Source organism: Artibeus jamaicensis, unplaced genomic scaffold (assembly GCF_021234435.1).
Source record: "Artibeus jamaicensis isolate MK-2021 breed Jamaican fruit bat unplaced genomic scaffold, CSHL_Jam_final contig_490, whole genome shotgun sequence".
NCBI lineage: Eukaryota > Metazoa > Chordata > Mammalia > Chiroptera > Phyllostomidae > Artibeus > Artibeus jamaicensis.
The window spans coordinates 8,248,879-8,273,099 of NW_026521861.1; the positions used below are offsets into that span (position 1 = coordinate 8,248,879).

General features: G+C 43.8%; 1 protein-coding gene and 1 pseudogene across 1 annotated transcript in view; one reads left to right on the forward strand and one right to left on the reverse strand.

Moving 5' to 3' along the window:
• SMC3 (structural maintenance of chromosomes 3) overlaps positions 1 to 5,367 on the forward strand; it is a 33,325-nt gene extending 27,958 nt beyond the window's left edge. Inside the window, exons 22-29 of the mRNA XM_053668543.1 lie at positions 154 to 261; positions 1,217 to 1,325; positions 2,082 to 2,329; positions 2,414 to 2,626; positions 2,973 to 3,164; positions 3,319 to 3,496; positions 4,108 to 4,214; positions 5,000 to 5,367. Coding sequence (XP_053524518.1) covers positions 154 to 261; positions 1,217 to 1,325; positions 2,082 to 2,329; positions 2,414 to 2,626; positions 2,973 to 3,164; positions 3,319 to 3,496; positions 4,108 to 4,214; positions 5,000 to 5,071 — 1,227 coding nt within the window. The 3' untranslated portion in view covers positions 5,072 to 5,367. The remainder of the gene's footprint in view (positions 1 to 153; positions 262 to 1,216; positions 1,326 to 2,081; positions 2,330 to 2,413; positions 2,627 to 2,972; positions 3,165 to 3,318; positions 3,497 to 4,107; positions 4,215 to 4,999) is intronic.
• A 3,438-nt stretch (positions 5,368 to 8,805) lies between these two features.
• LOC119064045 (uncharacterized) lies at positions 8,806 to 8,901 on the reverse strand (annotated as a pseudogene).
• Positions 8,902 to 24,221: the final 15,320 nt, after the last annotated feature.

Consider the following 24,221-nt stretch of genomic DNA (forward strand, 5'->3'; position numbering starts at 1 on the left):
GAGAAAATGAAGAAAGTATGGGGCTTTTGGGAGGCTATAAAACTCCATTTCAGCTCATCTGAAAACAAGTGATGGAGGCGACGGCAAATGAACAGCATTCCTGTGGGTGATACATACATGCCTCCGTAGATAAATAGTTTTCTTTTCTTTTAGGAAAACAGACAGTTGCTGAATGAAAGAATTAAATTAGAAGGTATTATTACTCGAGTAGAGACTTACCTCAATGAGAATTTGAGAAAACGCCTGGACCAAGTAGAACAGGTATGTTCTTTTTCGAGAGTTCCTTGATGACCCTAACTTTGAAAGTGCTATATGAGAGGCTCTGACTAAGAGCGTGGACTTTGGGGACAGAAAGACTAGCAGTCTGACCGTCTGTTTTGAGTTGGAATTCCAGCACTGCCACCTCGTGTGATCTTGTATAAATCATTTCATATTTCTTTTTAATTTTTTTATTTATTAATTTTTAGAGGGGGGGAAGGGAAGGAGAAAGAGAAACAGATTAGTTGCCTCTGGCACACCCCCAGCTGGGGGCCTGGCCTGCAACCCAGGCATGTGCCTTGATAGGGAATCAAACCAGAGACCTTTTGGTTTGTAGGCCAGCACTCAATCCACTGAGCCACACCAGTCAGGGCAAATCATTTAATATTTCTAAACTCCAGTTTCCTCTTGTGTTAATTAAGTAAACATAACAGTAATACTGTTTTGTATGATTATCCTAGTACAATCTAGGAACTTAGTAAAAGTTAATTAATATTTTATCAGTATGCCCTGGCTGGTGTAGCTCAGTGGATTGAGCACGGGCCTGTGCAGCAAAGGGTCACTGGTTCAATTCCCAGTCAGGGCAAATGCCTGGGTTGCAGTCCAGGTCCCCAGTAGGGGACACATAAGAGGCAAGCACACACTGATGTTTCTCTCCCACTTTCTCCTTCCCTTCTCCTCTCTCTAAATAAATAAATAAATAAAACCTTAAAAAATAAAAAAATATAAATAAAATACTTCTAAAAATATTTTATCAGTAGTAGGCAGATGCTGAGAAGTTTTTTAATAATTATATTATTACTCCTGCCCTCATAATGATACGAAATGGTTTTGTTTGTTTTCTCGAATGTTTATTGTAGAATAACAGCTGTAGAAACTGTTGGTAGCCATAACATTTTGAAACTAACAAAATTAATATCTTCTGGTTTAATGCTCATGAGTTCCTTTTGTGTTGCAGGAACTGAATGAACTGAGAGAGACAGAAGGGGGTACTGTTCTTACTGCTACAACCTCAGAACTTGAAGCAATCAATAAAAGGGTAAAAGATACCATGGCACGATCAGAAGGTAAATTATTACTTAGTAAAAATTTTAAAGATAATTAATTAAATTTAGCCCTGGCCGGTGTGGCTCAGTGGATTGAGCACTGGCCTGCAAACCAAAAGGGTCGCCAGTTTGACTTCCACTCAGGGCTCATGGCTGGGTTGCTCCCCAGGTGCCTGGATACGGGCGTACGAGAAACAGCTGATGGATGTTTCTCTCTCTCTCTTCCTCCCTCCCTTCCTGTCTCTCTTTAAATAAATAAATAAAATCTTTTAAAAAAGCTATTTAATTAAATTTAGCTAATGTATTTTATAACACTGTTTACTACAAAAAGAAATATCTAAATAGGCAAAAGCATCTAGTAATGATTTTGTGTTTTCCATCATCATAAACAATCTAGTGAATGGAGTTTAGGGTATTGGTTATAAAATAGTAATCTTTGTTTTATTGAATTTTTGTGACAGTTTTAAGATCATAAATTATTTTGTTGACAAAAGTAAGAAATAGCTGGATCAAGTTTCTTATAGCCTAGTTGCTGAGAAGGAAAAACTTTTTAAGTTTTTTATAAACATTAATAAGAAAAACTATACTTGTGATTCTTATGTAAACTCCTAATTTTGTCCTGATTGTTTCATGAACTTTCATAGTAAAATTTAAAGAGATATTGAAAAAGCCTATCTATTTTGATAGATTTGATTATTAAAATAAAACATTTGTTCACATAACACTCTGGCTGTAAAATACACAATGTGGCCTAATTTGTTTTTTTCTACATTTTAGATTTGGACAATTCCATTGATAAAACAGAAGCTGGAATTAAGGAGCTTCAGAAGAGTATGGAGCGCTGGAAAAATATGGAAAAAGAACATATGGATGCTATAAATCATGATACTAAAGAACTAGAAAAGATGACAAATCGACAAGGCATGCTGCTGAAAAAGAAAGAAGAGTGTATGAAGAAAATTCGAGAACTGGGATCACTTCCCCAGGAAGCATTTGAAAAATACCAAACACTGAGCCTCAAACAGGTAAATCTTACTGGTTTTGAATTTGAAATCTCATTGCAAATTTTCCTGCATATGAATTTATGTGTACATCTTTCCTCTTTATAGTTGTTTCGAAAACTTGAACAGTGCAACACAGAGTTGAAGAAGTACAGCCATGTAAACAAAAAGGCTTTAGATCAGTTTGTAAATTTTTCTGAGCAAAAAGAGAAGTTGATAAAGCGACAAGAAGAGTTGGATAGGGGGTACAAGTCAATCATGGAACTAATGAATGTACTTGAACTTCGGAAGTATGAGGCCATTCAGTTAACTTTCAAACAGGTATGTTTCTTTTTGTAGTAGATACACAAGACAAAAATTTCAGCTACTACTCAATTCACTGTTCAATTTATAAGGATTTTAAAGCTTTTTTCCCACTGATAGTTGGATCTAATACATGTGACTAAATCCAGCATGTAAGTTACTAACCTAATAATTAGAATGTTTTACACAGTTCTTAAAAGTATCCAATCTCTTATTCTTGTTCTTAAAAAAATACTTGTGACTGCTTTTAAATATGTCTTTGTTTTGAGCTGTAATATGTGTAATTCCACCTAAGCAAAATTTATATTCAAATTGACACCCAAACTTATTATTTATGTATGTGTGTGTGTGTGTTTGTTTTAAGGTGTCCAAGAACTTCAGTGAAGTATTCCAGAAGCTGGTTCCTGGTGGCAAAGCTACCTTGGTGATGAAGAAAGGAGATGTGGAAGGCAGTCAGTCTCAGGATGAAGGAGAAGGGAGTGGTGAAAGCGAGAGAGGTTCTGGCTCACAGAGTAGTGTCCCGTCAGTGGACCAGTTCACTGGAGTTGGAATTAGGGTAAATACTTTAACATCCAGTTTTTCTCAATGATTTCCAATATGGAACTTGTGGAATATTTTGCAAATCTAAATTGATACATTGCATGCGATTTAATTTGAAGAGGTGATTGTGACTCTGCTCTTTTAGGATATTGACTCAGATGTTTTCTTAGGTGTCATTTACAGGAAAACAAGGTGAAATGAGAGAAATGCAACAGCTTTCAGGTGGACAGAAATCTCTGGTAGCTCTCGCTCTCATTTTTGCCATTCAGAAATGTGACCCAGCTCCCTTTTACTTGTTTGATGAGATTGACCAGGCCCTGGATGCGCAGCACAGAAAGGCGGTGTCAGGTACAGTTTGGTTTTGTACTTAACGGTGGGAACGTGCTTTAAAATGATAGCTTGCCTTACAGTTATTTCTTGTTCCATGAGATATCCGGGGAGACTAGAGAGGGGTATGTATTTAGTAAATGAAATTTCTCTTTTAAGAGGTTTTTAAAAATTTAGTATTAGACTACTTTGCAAAGTTTAGTTTTGTGAGAAAGTTGTATTTCTTTGAATACCTTGAGAATCCTACTTCAGTTAAACTTTTATGTAGAAGTCTCTCATTTTAAACTTGTATTTCTCAATGTTTAAGTAGTTCCTATCATAAACAGTTGATTCTGTATTTAAAGAATCTGTATTTGATCTTAATTTCAGAAGATCTTTGAGGAGTGGGTAGAGGGGAAAGGTGGTTTTGTCTTTTTTGTGTGGGAAAACTTTGCTCTCACATTATTTTTAATGCTGTGTTAGAAGTTGCTGCTTATTTATATCCTGTAGCTTTAGTGATAATTTTTATAGGTATACGCATGAAAAATAGATTCACAGGCTGTTTTGAATTTTAAGTAAGTATAAAGATAGTTGGTTTTCAGATTTTAAGATCTGAGAAAAGGATTCTATTACATTATTATTTTTTTTTACAGATATGATTATGGAACTTGCTGTACATGCTCAATTTATTACAACTACTTTTAGGCCTGAACTGCTTGAGTCAGCTGACAAATTCTATGGTGTAAAGTTCAGAAATAAGGTAAATTTTAAACTTAACATGAAGTTTAAGTTCATATAGTATTTAATCCATTATATATATATTTTTTAAAGATTTTATTTATTTATCTTTAGAGGGGAAGAGAGGGAGAGAAACATCAATGTGTGGTTGCCTCTCATGTGTCCCCTGCTGGGAACTGGCCTGCAACCCAGGCATGTGCCCTGACTGGGAATCGAACCACGATCCTTTGGTTTTCAGGCTCATGTTTAATCCACTGAGCTATACCAGTCAGGGCTGTTGAATTCAGCTGTTGAATTCTTTTTTATGTTACTTAAGTCATGAAAGAAAGTTTAGAAAGTAGTTGCTTATCAGATGATGTCTTTGTAAAGAAGGAATTTCTACTTTGGCATTCATTGAACTGATTTTATTTTCATTGGCATTAGGAGACAGTATCTTCCTATCTCTTCAGTACTTATTTAATGCAGCCTTTAACAGTTAGGTGCATTCACTTATGTTCGGCTGGACCACATAGTTTTTCCTAGTGTTTTGAGCCTTAATTAAAGTTGGTTCTTTGAAATAGCAAAATAATATTTAGGCATAAGTACTTATCTATATCTTCAGAGCATTGAAATGCAGAGTATTTTTAAACATACACATTGAACAAACACCATTATAAATGTTTTATTGGTCAGTGTTTTAGAAGCATTTGACTTTGTATGTAAAATTTATAGGTGATAGCTGTATTTTAAATATTACCTAATACTGTGAAAACACTGATATATTTCTTAAAGATTTAACAGACTTTGTTTTTAACATTTATTCTTCAGGTTAGTCATATCGATGTGATCACAGCAGAGATGGCCAAAGACTTTGTGGAAGATGATACCACCCATGGTTAATTGGAGAATTTTGTCCCCTGGTTTTCAAGATGTATATACTATTCTGATTCTCATCCCCAGGAACTGTAAATTTAAACCTAAATATCTGGTCATTATTAATAGTTTTCAGACTTAGAGTACACACAGTCCTTTTATATTTCTGTCATTGTATTTTATAAGATACTCTGTAATGTTACATTTCTTGTATAGTTTAAGAATTTTATTTCCCATACAACTTTTTGTAAGTGTCCTGTTCCTGTTTTAAATCTTTTGAAACATGCTAAATATCGTTTCCTAATTATTTTATCAATTTATATTGCTTTTTTTTATGGCTTCAATTAAATAATTGGTTTTATGACTAATGTTGTGTTTTCTGTGTCTTTTCATTTATAGTTGTACAGTTAGAAACAGACTTTTCTTCAATATCTGTGTTTTATTTTGCCTAAGAAAAGATCTACCTTCACCTAAAAGAAGATTTAAAAAATACCGTTTCATATTCTGTTGAATTACATCAGTGGTTCCCAGTCCTGGCTACATGCTTAAATCCATGGGGGAGGCTTAAAAAGTAGCAGCGGGAATCTTTCCCTGCAGTTGGATCAGAATCTTCAGGGGGTGGTGTGCTGGGCTTGTTAATTCTGAAGTTCCCCTAGGTGATTCTTTCCCTCACTGAGGGTTAGAACCCCTGCTTTAAAGTCCATATAACAGTCCTTTAAAGATTATTTTAAGTTTAAGATGGCAGTATATTTAATAAAATTTGGGAAGGTAGTTTTAAGAGTAACTGGGAACACTAGAACCCAAAAATTGAGCCATAAAATGTCCTTGTTTTTCTGGGTAAGTGAGTAGTTTTGGGAAACATTTTTATTGACACAGTTTTTTTTTTTTTAACTTTTTTTATTGATTTTGCCATTACATTTGCTCTATTCCCCCCTCCATTCCCCTCTACCCTGCATACCCCTCCCCCACCATTTCCCCCTTTAGTTCATTAACACGTGTCTCAAATTCCTTAAATTCTGTATTTCCCCTACTATTCTTACCCTCCCCCCATCTATTTTCTATCTACTGTCTATGCTACTTATTTTCTGTACCTTCTCCCCCCTTCTCCTTCTCCCACTCCCCTGTTGCTAACCCTCCATGAGATCTTCATTTCTATGGTTCTGCTCCTGATCTAGCTGTCCTCTTAGTTTGCTTTTGTTTTAGGTGTGGTTCTTAATAACTGTGAGTTTGCTGTCCTTTCACTGTTCATCTTTTTTATCTTCTTTTTCTTAGGTAAGTCCCTTTAACATTTCATATAATAAGGGCTTGGTGATGATGAACTCCTTGAATTTGGTCTTATCTGAGAAGCACTTTATCTGTCCTTCCATTCTAAATGAAAGTTTTGCTGGGTAGAGCAATCTTGGTTGTAGTTCTTTGGTTTTCATGACTTGGAATACCTCTTTCCAGCCCCTTCTTGCCTGTAAGGTCTCTTTTGAGAAATCAGCTGACAGTCTGATGGGAACTCCTTTGTAGGTGACTGTCCCCTTAGCTCTTGCTGCTTCTAGGATTCTCTCCTTCATTTTAATCTTGGCTAATGTAATTATGATGTGCCTTGGTGTGTTCCTTCTTGAGTCCAACTTCTTTGGGACTCTCTGAGCTTCCTGGATTTCTCAGAAGTCTATTTCCTTTGCCATCTTGGGGAAATTCTCCTTTATTATTTGTTCAAATAAGTGTTCCAGTTGTGGCTGTGCCTTTCCCCCTTCTGGTACCCCTATAATTCGGATGTTGGAACGTTTAAAGATGTCCTGGAGGTTCCTAAGCTTCTCCTCATTTTTCTGAATTCTTATTTCTTCATTCCTTTCTGTTTGATCATTTTTTTTCTTCCTTCTGGTCCACTCCCTTGATTTGAGTCCCAATTTTCTTTCCATTACTATTGGCATCCTTTGTATCACCATTTATTTCAATTAGTTTAGCTTCCATATGTTTCTCTAATTTGTGACTAAAATCAACCAGTTCTGTAAGGATCTTGATAACCAGTGTTTTGAACTGTGCATCTGAAAGACTGGCTATTTCTTCATCACTTAGGTCTATCGGTTCTGGGGCTCTGAGTTGTCCTAGAGCCATTTTTGGTCTATTCGTGCTGTTAAGTGAGCGGAGCGAAGCGAAGCCTTAGTTGTTTACCAGGACGGGGAGACCCAGGTCGCTGGTTTGTGACGCTGTGTGTGGGGGCGTGGTCAGAGAGGGAGCAATGGGGGTCCTCTCCGCTAGCCCAGCGCATGGGGCTTGTTTATCGGATTGGAATTGTGCGAGCCTGCTACTCCGCGCCGGCTTCCCTTCTCACTGGTTTCTCCGCACGTAGATGCGCGAGACCGACGGACCGACCCGCTGTGCACTCGGGCAGCCACCTCGCTTGCGATCAACGCCCTCGGTTGCCTGCGCACCGCCCCGGGAATTTTTTCTTGCTAACCTGCTCCGCTGCTGGCCTCGCTCCTCGTACCGGTCCAGCTGAGTATCTAGTTGTCCTTTGGACTCCGTATTGTCGATTTTCCGTGTGGCTTGGTTGTGACTGCTGTTAAAAATAGTTGTTCTTAGATTTGGTTGTGCACAGAGGCGAGGTGTTTCCTCCACCTACGTCTCCATCTTGGCGGAAGTCCCTTTTTGACACAGTTTTTTATTCCCCCTCAGATGAGGTCTTTGTTGTTTGTTTATTGTTTGAAAATTGCTATTGTGCTCTTTTATATGGCCTGAAGTGACCTCTGAATGGTTCACTATTCACTTGTCCCAGAAAAGCCCACAAAATCATTCAAATGAAGAGGTTCAAATCTTGGCCTTCGTGTTCACTTTTAGGAACACTCATGAGATTGCCCAGGCCATCAAAGGCATGCATATCTGAAAAGCCACCAAGTATCCGAAGGACATTGCTTCTACAGAAGCACTGTGTGCCACTCTGTCATTACAGCGGCAGGATCAGTAGGCGAGCCCAGGCCAAACAGTGGGGCTGGACACTAGGTCCGTGGCCCCAAAATTATGCTGGATTTTTGCTGCACATCCTTAAAAATGCAGAGGAGGATGCTGAATTTAAGGGTTTAGATGTAGATCTCTGGTCATTGAGCATATTCATAGTACATTTAGTAGCTTATCAACTAAACTTCCAGTTTTTCCACTAATGCCTTTTTAGATCCCATAGAAGAGACTAGTTGTCATGTCTCCTTTAGTTGATGACACTTCCTCAGTCTGTTTTTCATACCTTAACAGTTTTGAGGAGTACTTTCAGATGTATAAAATGCCCTGTTTGGACTTTTTTTTTTTTTTATGGTTAGACTGGGGTTAAATAATACCACAGGGGTGAAGTATCCTCAACATATCACATCAAATACCTTATTAACATGCTTTATTGCTGCTGATATGTACCTTGACTGGCTGCCCAAGACTTTTTTTGCCGAATATCTTCACTGTAAAGTCACATTTTTTTCCTCCTGTGATTCTGTTTTTTGGAAGCAAGTCACTAAGTACAACCCACACTGGGATTCTCCCAGCCTTCGAAAACTTGTTTATTCTAGTAGTGGTTTTTTGTTTTTCTGATTCTTTGGGATTTTCTACGTAGGCAATCATGTCACATGCAAGTTAGAGACATTCTGTTTCTTCCTTTCCAATCATATATAACCTTTTATTTTTTTGGTTGATTTTCTCCCCAAGTTTATAGTTATCGACAGGTTGTTTGGTTTGTAAGGAGCTGCTGGAAGCCAGAAATCCCTAAAGAAGCACTTTTATTAGAACAACTCAGAAAAATGATGTTAATGCCTTAACAGTATGTGTGTTAGGCCTGAAGTCCTCTTCCATCCTTGTCAAGGGGAGTGCTAACCTCTCCTACACAACACGAGAGACACTTTTTTAAAAGTGAGATGAACAGTTTTGTGACTTTGAATTTAAAAAATTCTTTGAGTTTTCATTTTGAGTAGCTGAATCTCTAATGTTCAGTGTATTGTTTACAGTTTTGCCATAATATAACTGATCTTCCCTAAGAGACAATTTGGCATAAAAAATATTCTAAGGCCCCATTCAAAGGGTTATGCTAGAACAATATTTTTCTAGTATTTCTAAAATCTTTTTTAAGCATCTCTCTGAGGGTATTAATTATGGATCCATATGTAAGGAGGTTGCCGTGGTTGGTGTGTAATCTATGATCTATAGCTTTGCTCTGCTGTGACCAACCCTCCATAGTATAAAATTTGGCAAGGGATGTTATATGCACAACATTATTCTAGCACAATATTCCTGAGCATCTCCCCAAGGATATCAGTAGAATGAAATGCCAGTGAATTTGTAACAATAAACACCTAAATGATGAAATACAGAATATAAATATAAGACCCCCATTCTTTGCTATATCTTAGTCATAAGTTTATTCTAATGAAAATGAATAGAAAAATGGGACCATCTTGGGTATACTCGGTCAACCCAGAAACTTAGAGAAAGGATGGAAACTGACCCCAGGAATTTGCTAATGATTCAGAAGAAAATCTAAAGTGTTTATGTGGCTGGACACTTCTGTCTTGATTTTTCTACTTTGAGATTGTAATACTGCTACAAAGTATGTATATTAGTAGATTTGAAAAGTGTATATACAAGGCCTGTCCAGGAAAAGTCCAGTCATTGTTAATATAATGAGAACAGTTCGTGCAACATCAATGTAACTTGGCAGCCAAAGAGAGTGGGCTGGAAAGCTCACGTGTGAACAATGGCGACTTCACTGTACTAGTCAGTGAGGGCTAGACGTTCTTGAGTGAGCATGTGTACTGTGTGGCCATCACATTCAAAATGAGAGAGTAAGGCAACAAATCTGCATCAAGTTTTGCATTAAGCTTGAACATTCCTTCACAGAAACTATTCAGGGGACTCAGAAGGCTATGGGGACAATGCAATGAGTGCAGCATAAATGAAACAAATGCTTCAAAGAAGGTCAAGAATCTGTTGAAAGTGATCCACATTCTGGAAGGCCCGCAACAAGCAGAGCACCTGAGAATGTTGAATGTGTGGCTGCAATCAACAAAGGTCGGCGACTGACAGTGTGAGAAGCTGATCTGGGGGTTCCCAAAACTACTGTGTCTGAGATTTTGGCACAGGATCCTGGCATGAAACTAAAATCACCTTTGGAAGGGAAGATATTTCAGACTGTCAATGAGATTCAGGAAAATACAACAGGGCAGTTGATGGTGGTTCCAACAAAGGATTTTTGCAGAGTGTTTTGAACAGTGGAAGAGATGCCAGGAGAACTGTGCGAGGTCCCAAGGTGCCCACTTTAAAGGGGACCGAGGCACATTGCCCTATGTACAGTGTTTCTTATATCTTCTTCAGTAAATGTCTCTACTTTTCATATTACGTGGCTGGACACTTTCTGCAATGACTTAGCAGTTTTAAATCACAAGCTGACTGCCACTATTAGCATTTTGGGACATTTTCTTCAAATTTTCATGAAAAGTTTTGAGGTTATTTATATTTATACTAGTTATATAATTTCATATACTAAACTTTTCACTTAGTAATACAATATAAAATATTCCTATGTTTAATCTCTGGAAACAAAATTTTAAAGCCACAAAATTCTGTCAAATAGAAATAGCTAATTTACTTAAATATTTCCTCTTTTTAAAAAAATATTTATATATTTTTATTGATTATGCCATTACAGTTGTTCTATTCCCCCCTTCATTCCCCTCCACCCTGCCCCCCATCCCCACCATTACCCCCCTTTAGTTTATGACCATGTGGCTCAAGTTCTTTAGATCCTGTATTTCCCATACTATTCTTGCCCCCCATCTATTTTCTATCTGTCTATGCTACTTATTTTCTGTACCTTCTCCCCCCTTCTCCTCCCATTCCCCTGTTGCTAACCCTCCATGAAATATTTCCTCTTGAATGCTTAAATTGTTTCTTTTAGCTGTAGTACCAACCCCAAACACAAACCAACCCCAAAACCAAACACATTTTACCACATAAAACTTTGGAAATTTAAGATTATTTTAAGATAGATTCTCGGAAATAAGCATATGAACATCTATAAAGCTTTTTGTATAATTTTGGCACATTTAAAAAAATAAAATACGAATAGGAGACATGGATTAAACATTTGTCCACCCAAAATAAGTGAAAAAATGTTAATTTTAAAGAAAGTAAGGCAGTTTATAAACACAAATAGTGGTAGAATAGTCATATAATAGAAGTAAGAAAAAGTGTAAGTTGAGTTTGGGAGGATTTCTGTTTTTTAAAGATATTTAAGTAGTAGCAACCCTGTCTTTGAAAAGTTTTTTTTTTTAAATATTGATTTTAGAGAGAGGATTCATCGGTTGCTTCTTGCATGGGTCCTGGCCAGAGAACCGACCCGCAACCTCAGCGTATCTGGACAACACCCTGAATTCTCATACACTGAGCACCTGATCAGGACTAATTTTTAAATGGAATTTCTCTCATAATAACTCTCAAGATAGAGGACTAGCAATTTTATTCAGCTCCCTACGAAGGGAGAGTATCAGTGCTGAGGAAAAGAAACCAGATTAAGATTTCACTGTCACCCAGCAAATGGTCACCCTACCCTGGGAGAAGCACGCTGCTGGGATGCTTGCCAGGGAGGTGCACAAAGTATTTACTGTCAGGGATTTTTTTTTTTAATAGTAGCATGGTATTCATTCTTCACCTCTTATGCCAGCGTTTCTCCGTATCCTGGACACTAATGACTAATCCAAGTTTGCATCTGCAACAGGGGAAGAGTAAATGGAAACGGATGCACACTGATGGATGCAGTTAAAAATTGGTGACAGCAAAGGGTTGTGTTACTACCAAGAAACCAGGAATGCCCTTCCTTCCTTGAGGGTTTTTTCCTTTTAAATTTCATTTATTGATTTTTTTAAGAGAGAAGAAGGGAGAGAGAAACATTGATTTTGTTGTTCCACTTATTTATGCATTTATTGGTTGATTTTTGTATGTGCCCTGACCTGCTATGGAACCTACAACCTTGGTGTATGGATATGATGCTCTAACCAACTAAGTTACCCGGCCAGAGCCTCTTTTTTTTCCTTTTTAAATGATATGTCATTAGATGGAAATCCTCTACTTTTGTGTGACTATTAAGCCCATAGTGATACTCTTATTCCCTAGGTTTTATACTTCTTTTGGGAGAAACATCCTTGTCCTCTGAGAAAAATGATGATAGAATCTATTTCAATTGTTCAGTGCCTAGAGGGGTGGCATGGCTTTATAAAGGTCACATTAAATAATTCTTGGTAAAGTGGGTCGATTCCATTACATTTCTAGAAGGAATCTTAGCTTGACAGGGACTCAGATTATGTGAACAGCATTTCCTTTTCTTAAATACAGCTTTTTTGGTCAGCACACTCCAAGCTAACAGTATCGGGCCTTACATGTAGGGTCCAGGGATACAAGATTTTTTCGTTTAACACTTGCATTTTATAGTTGAGGAAACTGGAAGCCCAGGATAATGCCCAGGTCAGCGACCCAAATGGCTTGAGTAAACACACCTGGTTTAGTAACTGACGGAGCCAGAACGACAGACCCCCAGGCTTTCCTGCCCAAGTCGAGCGGACTTCCTGGGGGCATCGAGGCAACAGCTCCTTGCGCTCCCCGGGTAGCTATGAAAATGGGAATAGATGCTGCGTTGTGTTTGCACAGTGTTGGCTGATCCTGTATGTCAGAGTACCAGATTTCATGAGTGAGGTACCATCTTTAGTTTCCTTCCCCTTCCCCACTCCCCCCCATCCTCTCTTAGGCCTCCCCTATTTTGGTACACCCTGGTCACCTGTCTCAATGTCCTAGGGGGACCGGCTGCCAGTCTTCTGCCTGGAAGATGCCAGTATTGCTCCATAAATCTGCCACCATGTGGCACTTCGTCTCTTCTTCCTAGAGACAGAAAGTCTCCTGGGTGTAAGAGCCCTTGTGGCAGCCAGTAAGCCCGCAGGGAGATGAGGCCGCATAGAAATTAGGTCTGCGGGGAGAACACAGATACATTTACACTCTCAGGTCATTGCATCAGTGGGGGCAAGTCCCCTGCAAAGGGAACACCAGCATTTGAATGTTGTCTTTTTCGGATCTGTGGGGTTCAGACCAGCGCCTGGCGTGTTGATGATGTAAAACTTTCGAGTATACGATGATACCAAGTCCTGCTCCGGCCTCATAAAGTAAGTAAAATTATGCAGCCATTAAAAATAATGGTTATAAAAACTCAAAATATGGAAGCAAATACAATACATACAGGTGAGAGAGAAAAAGCACAGTAGGAAACCAAACTTGAAAGACATGGGTGTAAAGCCAAATCATTCGGACTAAGGTCACGGAGGCAATTAACGTGTAACATAGTAAAGAACTGTGCCACTTCTAAGGCACAGACCTTTGTTAGGAGAGCTTTTCCCAAACAGAAGTCCCTCACACCACCTCAGAGTCAGAGATGATCACCGCAGAGGTTGGCCAGTGTGACGCTTTCTTCAGCTTTGTCTGCGCGGGTCCATTTTCCTCCCAGTAGCCTCTCAAGTTGCTCCATTGATTCCCAGCACCGCTAGAGGGGGCCCTCGGCACATGCCAACCCTTCCTCCATCTTTTTTCAGTCTAGTTTTCAAACTCTTTTCCTCTCTAGTTTCTCCTTTAGTAAAGTTCCCGGAGCAAATGGGTTGACGTGTGATATTCTTGAGATGTCTCTGTTTATGAGCCAAGTGTTAACTGCTTGCAGCTCAGTCATAAATTGCAACAAGTTATATTGTTATTTCGAAAGCTATGCAGCAGCTGTTTAACGGCATCTTGTTAAGGAAATGGCAGCCCTTTCCTACAGCAGCGCTGCTTGTTTCTCTTCGGAGCGGGAGCTTCTTCTGTCTCGGCCTGATTTAAACCGGTCAGCCTTGTGGAAGCCGCTTCAGAGTTATTACTTACGTACTAAGTGCCAAACAGGGCCTTTCGTCATCTCGCTTCAGGGCAACAAGTTGGAGGTGGGTGGTGTTAACCCGCGTCTGCAGAAGAGGACACTGAGCTTCCACAAAGGTGAAGTAACTTGCCCAAAACTTTCTGTTAGAAAGTGGTGGAGCTGAGGGTAGAACCCTGGGCTCTTCTGCTTCGCCAGACCTCTCTGGCTGTCTTCTTAAAACTCAAATTTGCAGATCCACCAGCCACAATGCAGGGTGAAAGTCACTTCTGACTGGTTGTTTTCAGAGCTGTGTACCTGTTGGAGGGGTAAATGTTTATTCCTCACTTCCCCCTCCAGCCCACCAGGATTGCCAGGCCACAAAAGCAAAAGGCTTTGTTGTAGCAAGATCCTGGATCACGCAGGCTCTTTCAGACCGTACCCAAGAAGGAGTTGCAAATCCAAACCCAGGAGCCCCTTCTTCCCCTCCCTGTATGAACCACAGGCTTCTTTGCCGCCCAGGGTGCTGGCTGAATGCTTTGGGGTCTGGAATTCTCTAGCAGTTAACCTTCAGCCCCTCTTACCTCCCCCAGTCCCATTCTGCGCTCCCAGTGTTTAAAAGGGCATTTGTTGCACCTGGAGCTCTCGCGGAAAGAGCTCAGCTCTCCGGGAGGAGAGCCTGGGTTCAGTTCTCATCATTCACCCTCCGGTTCTGAAGAGCAGGACCGTGATTCTGGGCCCATCCCCACCACCCCTGCTCTCGTTTGGCCCTCAAACCCACTGGATTATTCTTCACTGTGCAGTTTTCAGGTGTAGGAGGTTTTTGAAGTAGTAACTTGAGACATTCGAGGTAGAGAAGGCTATGAAGTTGACTGAACTAAGAATAGTTCCAGGTCACCAAGCTATTTCGACACATCCGAGCAGGGGCGGGGGGAGGGGTGATGACTTTATCTGTTCTACAGATTGAAGTCTCGGAGGACTCGGTACCTTACCCCCCTTTCCTGGGACCTCTGCAGTCTGTTCTTGCCCCAAACGACTGGATCTAAGGCAGGGGCGAGGGCAGGGCAGCGGCAGGGCTCTCATCCGAACCGAGTCAGCGCCTTCCCCGCAGTTCTCTTCCTCTGTCTCTGGAGAGACAGAAACCTTTGTCTCCTTTTCTTACCTTAGAGTAAAATTCCTTTAAGACTCTCTGCCCACAGGCACTACGAGCGTTGGGACCGTATCTGTGTCTTTTCGGTTTTGTTGTTTGTTTCTGCCGTTTTAATCCAGCGAGTGTTTGTTGAATGAATGATGGATGACAGCAGCCTCGCTCACCGAGCACACACGATGCGCCACGCCCTGTGCGGAGTGATTTAGATTCTTCGTGGCAGACCAGCCTCACGGCAACCCTGAGAGCGAACTGCTCTCCTGTTCCAAACAAAGAGACTGGACCTCAAGGGGGCTCTTTCTCCACCTGCTCCACGCAGCTTAAGTGGTAGTGTCGCGTGACTGTCCTCCGCTAAGGTCCACAGCGACGTGGGCAGTCCCACCAGGGCGCCTCCTCAGGGAGCCTTCCACCTGCCAGTGGGGCGTCTCCTCTGACGCTTGTCCCCTCGGGGACTCCAACCACAGACTTCCTCTTGGCATGATTCTGTTTGAGTCGGTTCTCCCCCCACCCCGGGGAAGAGGAGCGGGTGCTGGAGACAAGCCGCACTCAGTGGGCTCCCTCGGTCCCCCGCAAGGATGAACATGGTGGCTAAGTAAGATATGGGAAAATTTAGCCAGAACTTGGTCTTGAAAGGGGAGCAGGACCCCGTGTACTATCTCGTTAGCCGACTGGAGGGGTGCTAATCTCTACCTGTGTCCCCCAGGCCTTGCCTCATCATCGAATTCACTTGGAGTGGTTGTTGAAGATGCAATTTCTCCAGCCTTTCCCCCAGAAGACTCCAAAGCAGCAGGTCAGGGGCAGGGCCCCGGAGGGCTTCCTGGAACACCTGTTAACTGGAGCAATCGCTGGCCTCGAAAAGTGGGGTTGGGCCTACTGAATCCTTTGACCTTTGGAACAAAAGATGGTGAACTGGGAGAAATCCCTTCTGAGGCATCTGTGCAGCGGAAAGCCCAGACTTCTGTTTTTCTCCAAAGAGAAGGTGAAACTTCCATCTGGACCAGGGTGAACAGTGGGCAGCAGCTGGGTGTGGGGTGGGGGCCTGGGGGCCAGAGCTGGCAGAACTTAGGACAGAAAGGGCTCGGGGCTGGAGGGCCGGGATAAGAGAGATGACCAAACCAGAGTCACCTCTATCCTGGCCAGACACAGATGGGCCGACACCTTGCTTTATGTGGGGGCTTTAAGCAAATTCCGATCTTGAAGGGAGAGTTGCTTTAAACGTCCCAGCGTGGCTCCTAGGTGTCCTCAAGAGAAGGGACCTGGGGGCTCCCTGCTGGGGGTCCATGCCCACCGCCTGGTAGTTCTGTAGGTGGGATTAGGGCCTGCCGGCTGCAGCCTGCTGCCCTGACACCTCCCTTGTACACCTGTAGGGAGGTTTGTTGAAAGCCAAGAGCCGAAGAGAGTGTGACCAACGCAGTGGTCCTCTCCTCTAGCCCAGCCACAGGGTCTGGCTCTTGCTCCACGGCCACAGTGCAGACCTGATGCATCCGTACCTCTGACTGCGCCAGGCCCTGTTCTGGCAGGAAGCCCTGGGCCCGCCTGGTCTGTCCCAGGCCTCATGACTCAGCTTCCCTTCCAGATGGCTTCCTGCTACCTGCTGCCCTCCTCATTCCTGGACCCGAGGAGCAGGTCCTTGCTGTCTGCCATCTTCCACACTTACCCCACCTCCTCCAAAAACCTCTTACATCTCCGAAACTCATTCTCAACACCTGGAGTCTTTTTTTTAACCCCACCGAAGATTTCCTCTAGAATCTCTCATCCCTGACACTGTTTTGATGGAGACCACATTTTCTCATCTACCTCTGCTCAGGTTTGGGAAGAGGGACCAGTGACCTCCTGGCTCTCTGTTGCCACTTGGCTTCACCACTATTGTCGGGCAGTCACTCCTTGGTAGTTCTGTCCACCCCCAACCCTCCCGCCCCCGACATCCCCACTGGCCACAGACAAGCATCCCCAAGCACCACCGTCTATTCAGGACACAGGTGCACCCCCCACCTCAAGCTCAGCCTCCCTCTCCATCCTCCAGCCTGCCCTCATCAGCAGGGGCTTAGACCTCCTTCCTACCAATTCCCACCCTCTGGGGTCCTTCCGCCTCAGCTCTGGCCTCTTTCCCAAATGTGAGGAAGCATACTTTCTGAAAAATGCAAACACGATTCTCCTGCACAGTAAAGTGAGCATGTACCAGAGATTGGTTTGTCTCGTTACTGAGGGGGCCGGCAGGACGGCAAACGTTCTATCCTCCAGTAAAACCGTAACCTTTGGGGTTGTCTTTCTACCTATAAGAATCATTTCCAACTTCCCAATCCTCCATTCCTTTGAAGTAAACATCTAATTTTACAGAATCGGTAGAAAACAGGATCCAACAAAGTGACCTCTCCTTAGAGAGTCAGGTGACCCGTTGGCGCCTGTTGGGCGGTGCACCAGTGTGGCTTTGAGAGAGCGTCCAATAGGCTAGTTGCCTCATTTCCAAGTATTGGATACATTTTCTAAACGTCTGAAGCTTGTCTAGCCACCCACTCCAGCCGTCATTAGCACACGGAAGGTAATGTTCAGCTTCCTGAAGGTAAAGTTCAGAAGGTAAAGAGCAGCTCTGGTCAAGCCCAGCTGAGTAGGTGTGGGGTACAGGGAAGGGAGGGAAATGTGGAGGAAAGTAGGGGTCAGGGAGCTGCATCAGAGGGGGTGGATGGATAGAATTGGGGGGTGGGATTCTGGTTTTATTCAACCAGTATAAAACCAGGTGAGGACCTGAGGTATCAAAACCCATGAGTCAGGTGCTATGATGAACCCCTTTTACAGATGAGGAGACTGGAGGTTAGATGAGGAGCAGGCCAGAGTCACCAAATTAATAAATGGTGAGGCTCAGACTTAACCCAGGCCTGGGCCTCCCGAGCCAATAGCGTGTTAGGAAGCCACCGGGTGGGAGGAGGAGGTGACTTCCTCCTGCAGCAGGTGCTCCGCGCCTGAACAAAGCCAACTGCAGGATTCCACACAGCCCCAGCGCAGGGCCCTCATTCCTGTCCCTCTTCACACCAGCCGCCTAAGACCCCAGGGGATGAGCTCAGAGGGCGGGGGCCACAGGGAAGATGGCAGCTGGCGGTGCCTCGGATGGATTGGTCCTCCAGCTTCAGCGCTGTTTCCAGGCAGGATGGGTCTCTGCCTTCCAGTGCTCTGGAAGCAGGAGGAGGAGGAGGAGGAGGCGGCGGTCGGGGGCTCCGGGGTCTGTAATCGGATCAGAGGCTGTGTTGGTGACAGCTGTGGCAGGGGCCTGAGGAAGGGGCTTGGGCAGGTGGAGAAAGCCTGGGCCTGAGGTTTGTGCTCATTCATCATCCCGGAGGCAGCTCTCCTTGGATGCTGGGACCTCCACCCCAGCGTCTGCCCCAGAGTCCTTAGTGCTACGGGCACGGCCTGTCCGGTGTATTGTCCTGTACGTGGGGAGGGCCACAGAGAAGCTCCCTCCACTGCGGAGGTGGCCCATGGAGAGAAAAGTGGGTTTGGGGACCCAGGCCTGCCTTTTGCTGGTTGTGTGGTCTTGGGCAAATTTGTTAACCTCTGTCTCCATTTCTTCTCTGGTGAAATGGAGACATCGCATGAAACTACCTTGAAAGGTGGTTCTAGAATTAAACGAGGACGGAATGGTTTGTGTACAGTGGTTTCTCCATAAGAATCGGGTTTAATATTTTATACCTGTTGGCATCCAAGTCACATTTGTGATATTTATAGCCAGGAATAGACTTAAGAGAAGCTTGAAAGAAATCCGTGCATACAAAGTATACAAAATTCAGAGGTTCAGTGTATTTGCTTTAGAGAGAACTCAACAGCTGGCCTCTCTGTTCTGTGGTGTGTTCAAGATGAAGAGTCATGGTACAGTTTATCTGCCAACAAATGACACCAAAACTCAGTGGGTTGCGACAACTACGAGCACATTGTATATCGTGATTCTGTGGGCCAAGAACTTGGGCAGAGCTCGTCCAGGTGGTTCTTCACTCCACGTGGCATGGATGGTATCACCAGTGGGGTCGCCTGCGTGGGATTCTGGCGGGTGCGCTCACCTTTAGGCTCCAAGGTGGCTTCATTCTCATACCTGGCACGACACTGGGGGGAACTAGCTGTGAGAGTCCCGGCCACCAGTTCCACATCGTTCAATTTGTCTCTCAAGTCACAAAGCCCGGCTCGGTTCTAAGTGAGGGGAACGGGGCCCCACCTGTCCATGGGAGGGGGAGCCAACTTCTGCAGCTTCTTAAGCTCCGAAGTCACCCTCCAGTGCGATCTCACAAAGCGTTTCTTTGTTTAGCGCGTCGGTGGCATCTGGGGGGGAGGAGAAAGAGAGCGGGTTTGAGTCCAGCTCTGCATGGCTTTGAGCCCCTGTTAAGGCGTCACTTGAGGCCTTGGCTCTGATGCTGGGACACACAGGTGGGCGAGAGAGTGTCCTGGGGTCTAGACCTCAGCCTGGATCTGCTTCGAATGTGGGTGAGCTGTTCCTTGTCAGCACCCCACTTTCTGGTCAGTGGGATGAGAAGGAGGTTGGGCTTGCTGCCCAGGGAATCTTGCCCCGGGATCAACCCCCCACCCCACCCCCACCCAGCCAACTGGAACTAGAGGCCTGCCTGGCTTCCTGCTGGCTTTCCAGAGGTGTCTGTGTACGTCTCAGCTTTAGCAAAGTCACAGAAAACAGCTTTTCAGAATTCAGCAGGGAGGAGGTGTCCGGTCTGTTTAGAAATAGATTCACAGCCATCCTTTATTTTCTTTTACTTATTTATTATATATTTTTTATTGCCTTTTAGTCCCCTTATACCCTTCTATCCCTGGCAGTCAGCACACTGTTGTCCATGCCCATGAGTCCTCTTTCCTTTGCTCAATCCCTCCACCCCCTGACCTGCGCACCCCCCTTTAGCTGTCATCACAACTAGAGTCCTTTAAACGGTCAGGTCTCCCAAAGCTCTACAGAAAAGGGTGTCCAAAAGACCCTAGAATCCAGGCCCCTTCTCAGGAAAGCTGAGGCCTAAAGTGCACCCACCTGCTCCGTGAGCTCCAGCATGGGAGGGACTTGGGGTTCGTGGCCCCGGCCAGGCCAGGTTGTGTGTCTCTCTGCTCCCTGGTTCCGGACTGGCTCATTGGACCCAGAGAGCTCCTCAGGGCAGGCAAGCAGTCCTGGCTGTCTCCAAAAGGCCCATCAGACCACTGGGGGCCTGGCCTGTGCTCCAGACCCTTCGGGACCACCCTGGAGCCTCTGACATTCTCTGACCCTCCAGGACCTGGGCATCTGTGGGCCAGGCCATCCGGAGAGACAGGAACACAGCAGGGCCCCGGCCACCAGCGGAGGAGGTGGGGGAGGGCAAACAAGGGCTGGTCTGGCCTGGGGCCAGGACTGTGGGATTTATAATCATCCTGGGGGCTGTAAATGCTTGGAGCAACTTTTTTATTTTGAGCCCATGAGTAATTGAGCCAACTGTGTGCTGTATCCCACAGTCCGCCCTGCCTCTTCCCGCTCACAAGCACACACAGACTTTTACACCTGTCACACACACACACACCTGCACAAACACCACGTGGAGAGCTAGGAGAAGCTCACCTTGTGTGGAGGGTCTGTACTTGGTGCCAGGCCTGTGCCAAGCAGTTTTCATGTGCACTCTCTCTCTCTCTCTCTCACTATCTCACTTAACTCTGACAACAACTCTTTAAACTGGGCCTCATCCCTACTTTGCTGCTAAGGACGCTGACTGGGCCCAGGCAAGGTCAGGTAACTTGCCCAAGGGTCCATGGCTAGTCAGTAGCAGAGAAACGAAACGAACCTCTGTCCCTCCCCATCAGCTCGGGCCCTTCCCAGGCTCAGGCCAGCGCTGCTGTATGTTGCCTGAAACCATCTTTCTGGTGTGTCAGGGGGGATGTTGTACTTAAAAATGACCATACGTCATAAAAGAAAAGATTGATAAATTCCATTGCATTCACACACAAACACAACAAAACCCCCGCATGGCCAAAAAATACACCTTAAACAAAGCCAGATAAAGGACAAGCTAGAAGAAAAATTCTTACTAAAGTTAAAGCAAAAGGCTAATCTCCAGAACATATAAAGAGTTTGTAGTCACATACAAGGAAAAAAACAAAACCTAATTATAAAATGGACAAAACATGCAGACCGTTCTCAGTAAAAGGAAGGACAAATGGATGATAACAAGATGTTCAACCTCACAAAAAGAATACTCCAGATTTAAGATACACTGACATTTCTGTCCACCAAATAGCTCAGTTTCAATGTACAGAGAAATCCTAAAAAATAATTAGAAAAAGACAACCCCATTTTTATTTTAAAAATGAGCAAGAGACTTCAACTTGCACTTCACAAAAACCGGCGCATGTTCAACAGTCTTCAGAGAATGTACACGAAAACCTTTTCAGGAGCTACCACCACACAGCCTACGTGCAAGGCTAAAACGAAAAAGACTCCCAATACCCAGTCTGGGGGGCGCGGATAGCCCCTGAGCGTCTCACGACTGGTGGCGAGGGTGTAACTGGGACGGCCACTGCGGAAAAGGCTGCTGGCCTCATCCAGCTAAGCACGAACCATCCTGTGATTAGCAGTTCTACTCGAAGTCACATACCTCAGAGAAATCACTGTATTTTTATCATCCCCAGAGCAATCTTGTGACCCTGCATAGTCAGTCCTCCGAAGTCCGGTCCCAGGACACCACTGATCAGCTTCCCGTTGCTATAAACTGCATTTGCCTTTTCTAGACTTTCAGATAAACAGAATCACACTCTATGCATTCTTCTGTCTGGTTTCTTTTGCTTGAGATAATGTTTCTGAGATCCATCTGTGTTATTGTGCTGTGGTCTATCTATCTATCTATCTATCTGTCTGTCTATCTACCTATCTACCTAATTTATTATTCCTGCTGGATTTTAAATCAATTTTGTTAATCCTGTCAAAACAGTAGCTTTTGGTTTAATTCATTTTTATCCATTTGTCCATTTATTTCCTGGATTTCTGTCTTTATTATTTCCTTCGATTTATTTACTTTGGATTCAGTGTCTTCTTTTTTAGTAGGTTCTTGAGATGAAAGCTTTGATCATTGATTTTAGATCTATCTTCTTTTTCTAATATGAACATTTAAGGCTATACATATTTCTCAAAGTGCAACTTTAATTGAATCCCACAGATGATGACGTGTGGTACCTTTATTTTCATTCAGTGCCAAATATGTTCTAATTTCCATTGTGATTTTTCTACTCTGACCCATGGATTATTTAGAGCTGTGCTGCTAAATTTCCAAATAAAATATTGTGCATATTTTTAATATTTTCATATCACATTAATATATTATCTATTTAAATATTAAATTGCAAATCAATTTAAAATAAAAATAATGACTCTCGGTTTGGGAGTGAGAACCCCCCATAGCCAAACTTGCCCCCTCCCCCTTACTGCCCGCTCTCCTGTGTGCCGTAGCTCATCTCCACCCACCAGGAGGCTTAACATCCCCAAGTAGCTTCTCCCCTTCTCCTTCCTCACATCCAAACCACTGCTATGGCTTGTGGCTCCTGTTTACTGAGTTTTGTGGAATGCGGCCCCTCCTTTGCCATCATGTCAGTTGAAGGCACTGTTGACAGCAGTTTGCACAAATGCAATAGGTCCCTAATGGCCTTCCCACAAATTTCTCGTGAGTCACAAAGGGGGAAAGAGTGACTACAGTCCAGAAGCCTGGCAGGTGGCCTCTTAATCGAGTGTCAAAATGAACATCACGGGTAATGGCACAGATTGAAACCATGCACTGCTTGATACGATACAATGAGGAAAATGCAGTTGAAACCTACCACTTTAAATTTGTTGTCAGATAATTCTATTATTTTAAGTTAAACTGCATTAAATTTCCCTTTATACCGTTTGATTTTATAGCTCTCTTTCTTAGGGTTAGACCTCTCTGTGTGCATAAGAATTTGGGTTTTCCATGTCATTCTAAGTAGTTCGTGGAGCCGTTCATTGCTCTTTTGAGCCAAGATTGATTTTTAAAGTACTTGATCTTTTCTTATGTGCTTGGAGCCATAGTAGTGCCTTAAAGTATGAATTTACAGCCTGGCCAGGGTGGCTTATTTGGTCAGAGCGTCATCCCATAGCTGAAGGGCTGTGAGTTCAATTCCCAGTCAGGACACATACCTGAGTTGCGGGTTCAATCCCCAGCCTGAGTGTGTACGGGAGGCAACCAACTGATGCTGCTCTACCACACTGATGTTTCTCTCTCTTCCTGTCTCCTTTCCTCTGTCTTTAAAAGCAATGGAAAAAATGTCCTTTGGTGAGGATACAAAAAGTATGAATTTACAGAGAATCCTTCAAGTCCAGCCCTCTGTGTCTGTGCTAGAAAGAGCCAGGCTCTTCGCAGGCCAGGGTTTCGAATCCCACCGCTGCTCTGTGATCTTGTTTAGGCTTCTGAACTTCTTCGAGACCCAGTGCTGTTGTCCGAAAAACAGACAAGAAATGGACAGAACATAAGTCCTACCTCACAGCATTTTTGTGAGGATTGGGTGAAAGGACTTGGCAGGGCTTCCCAAACGTCGTTGACTTTGTAACTGAAACTATAACAGACTCCTCCGTGCAGACCGAACACAGCAGAAAGTTGATATTCTGCCAACAGGTGCAAAGGACTTTTCAAAGAAAAGGGCTCCAAATACATGTGACTGTTTACATGACGTGTGAGTGGTCCCTTACTCCAATTTCTGTCCGCGGGTCTCAGAGGACGTGAGCAGAACACACAGCGGCTGGGATGTGGAGTGTTCCTGGGTTACCACGTGACAAACCTGGTAGCAGGAACACCCTTTCTGGTGCCCATCGGCAGCTGGGGCTCTCTAACGTGCAGCAGTGGACTAGGCAAGACCAACGTCTTTCTCAGCCTTGAGGGGGTGGGGGACAGAGTCAAAGGCTCCTGCATTCGGATCCAAACAGCCAGCAGCAAGAATAGCATGTGGGGAGGGGGCATTGGAGGCTCAGGTACAAGAGGCGGAAAGCTAGAGCTGTGGATTCGTCTCCACTTGTCATTCCAAGGTTCTTTCCATGGGTCCTCTGTCCTTGGATTGGCTCACCAGCTGCCTTCCAGCCCCAGTGCCCTGCCTCCTGAAGTCAAGGCCAGACCCACACAGATCTGCATTTGAGTTACTGACCCCCC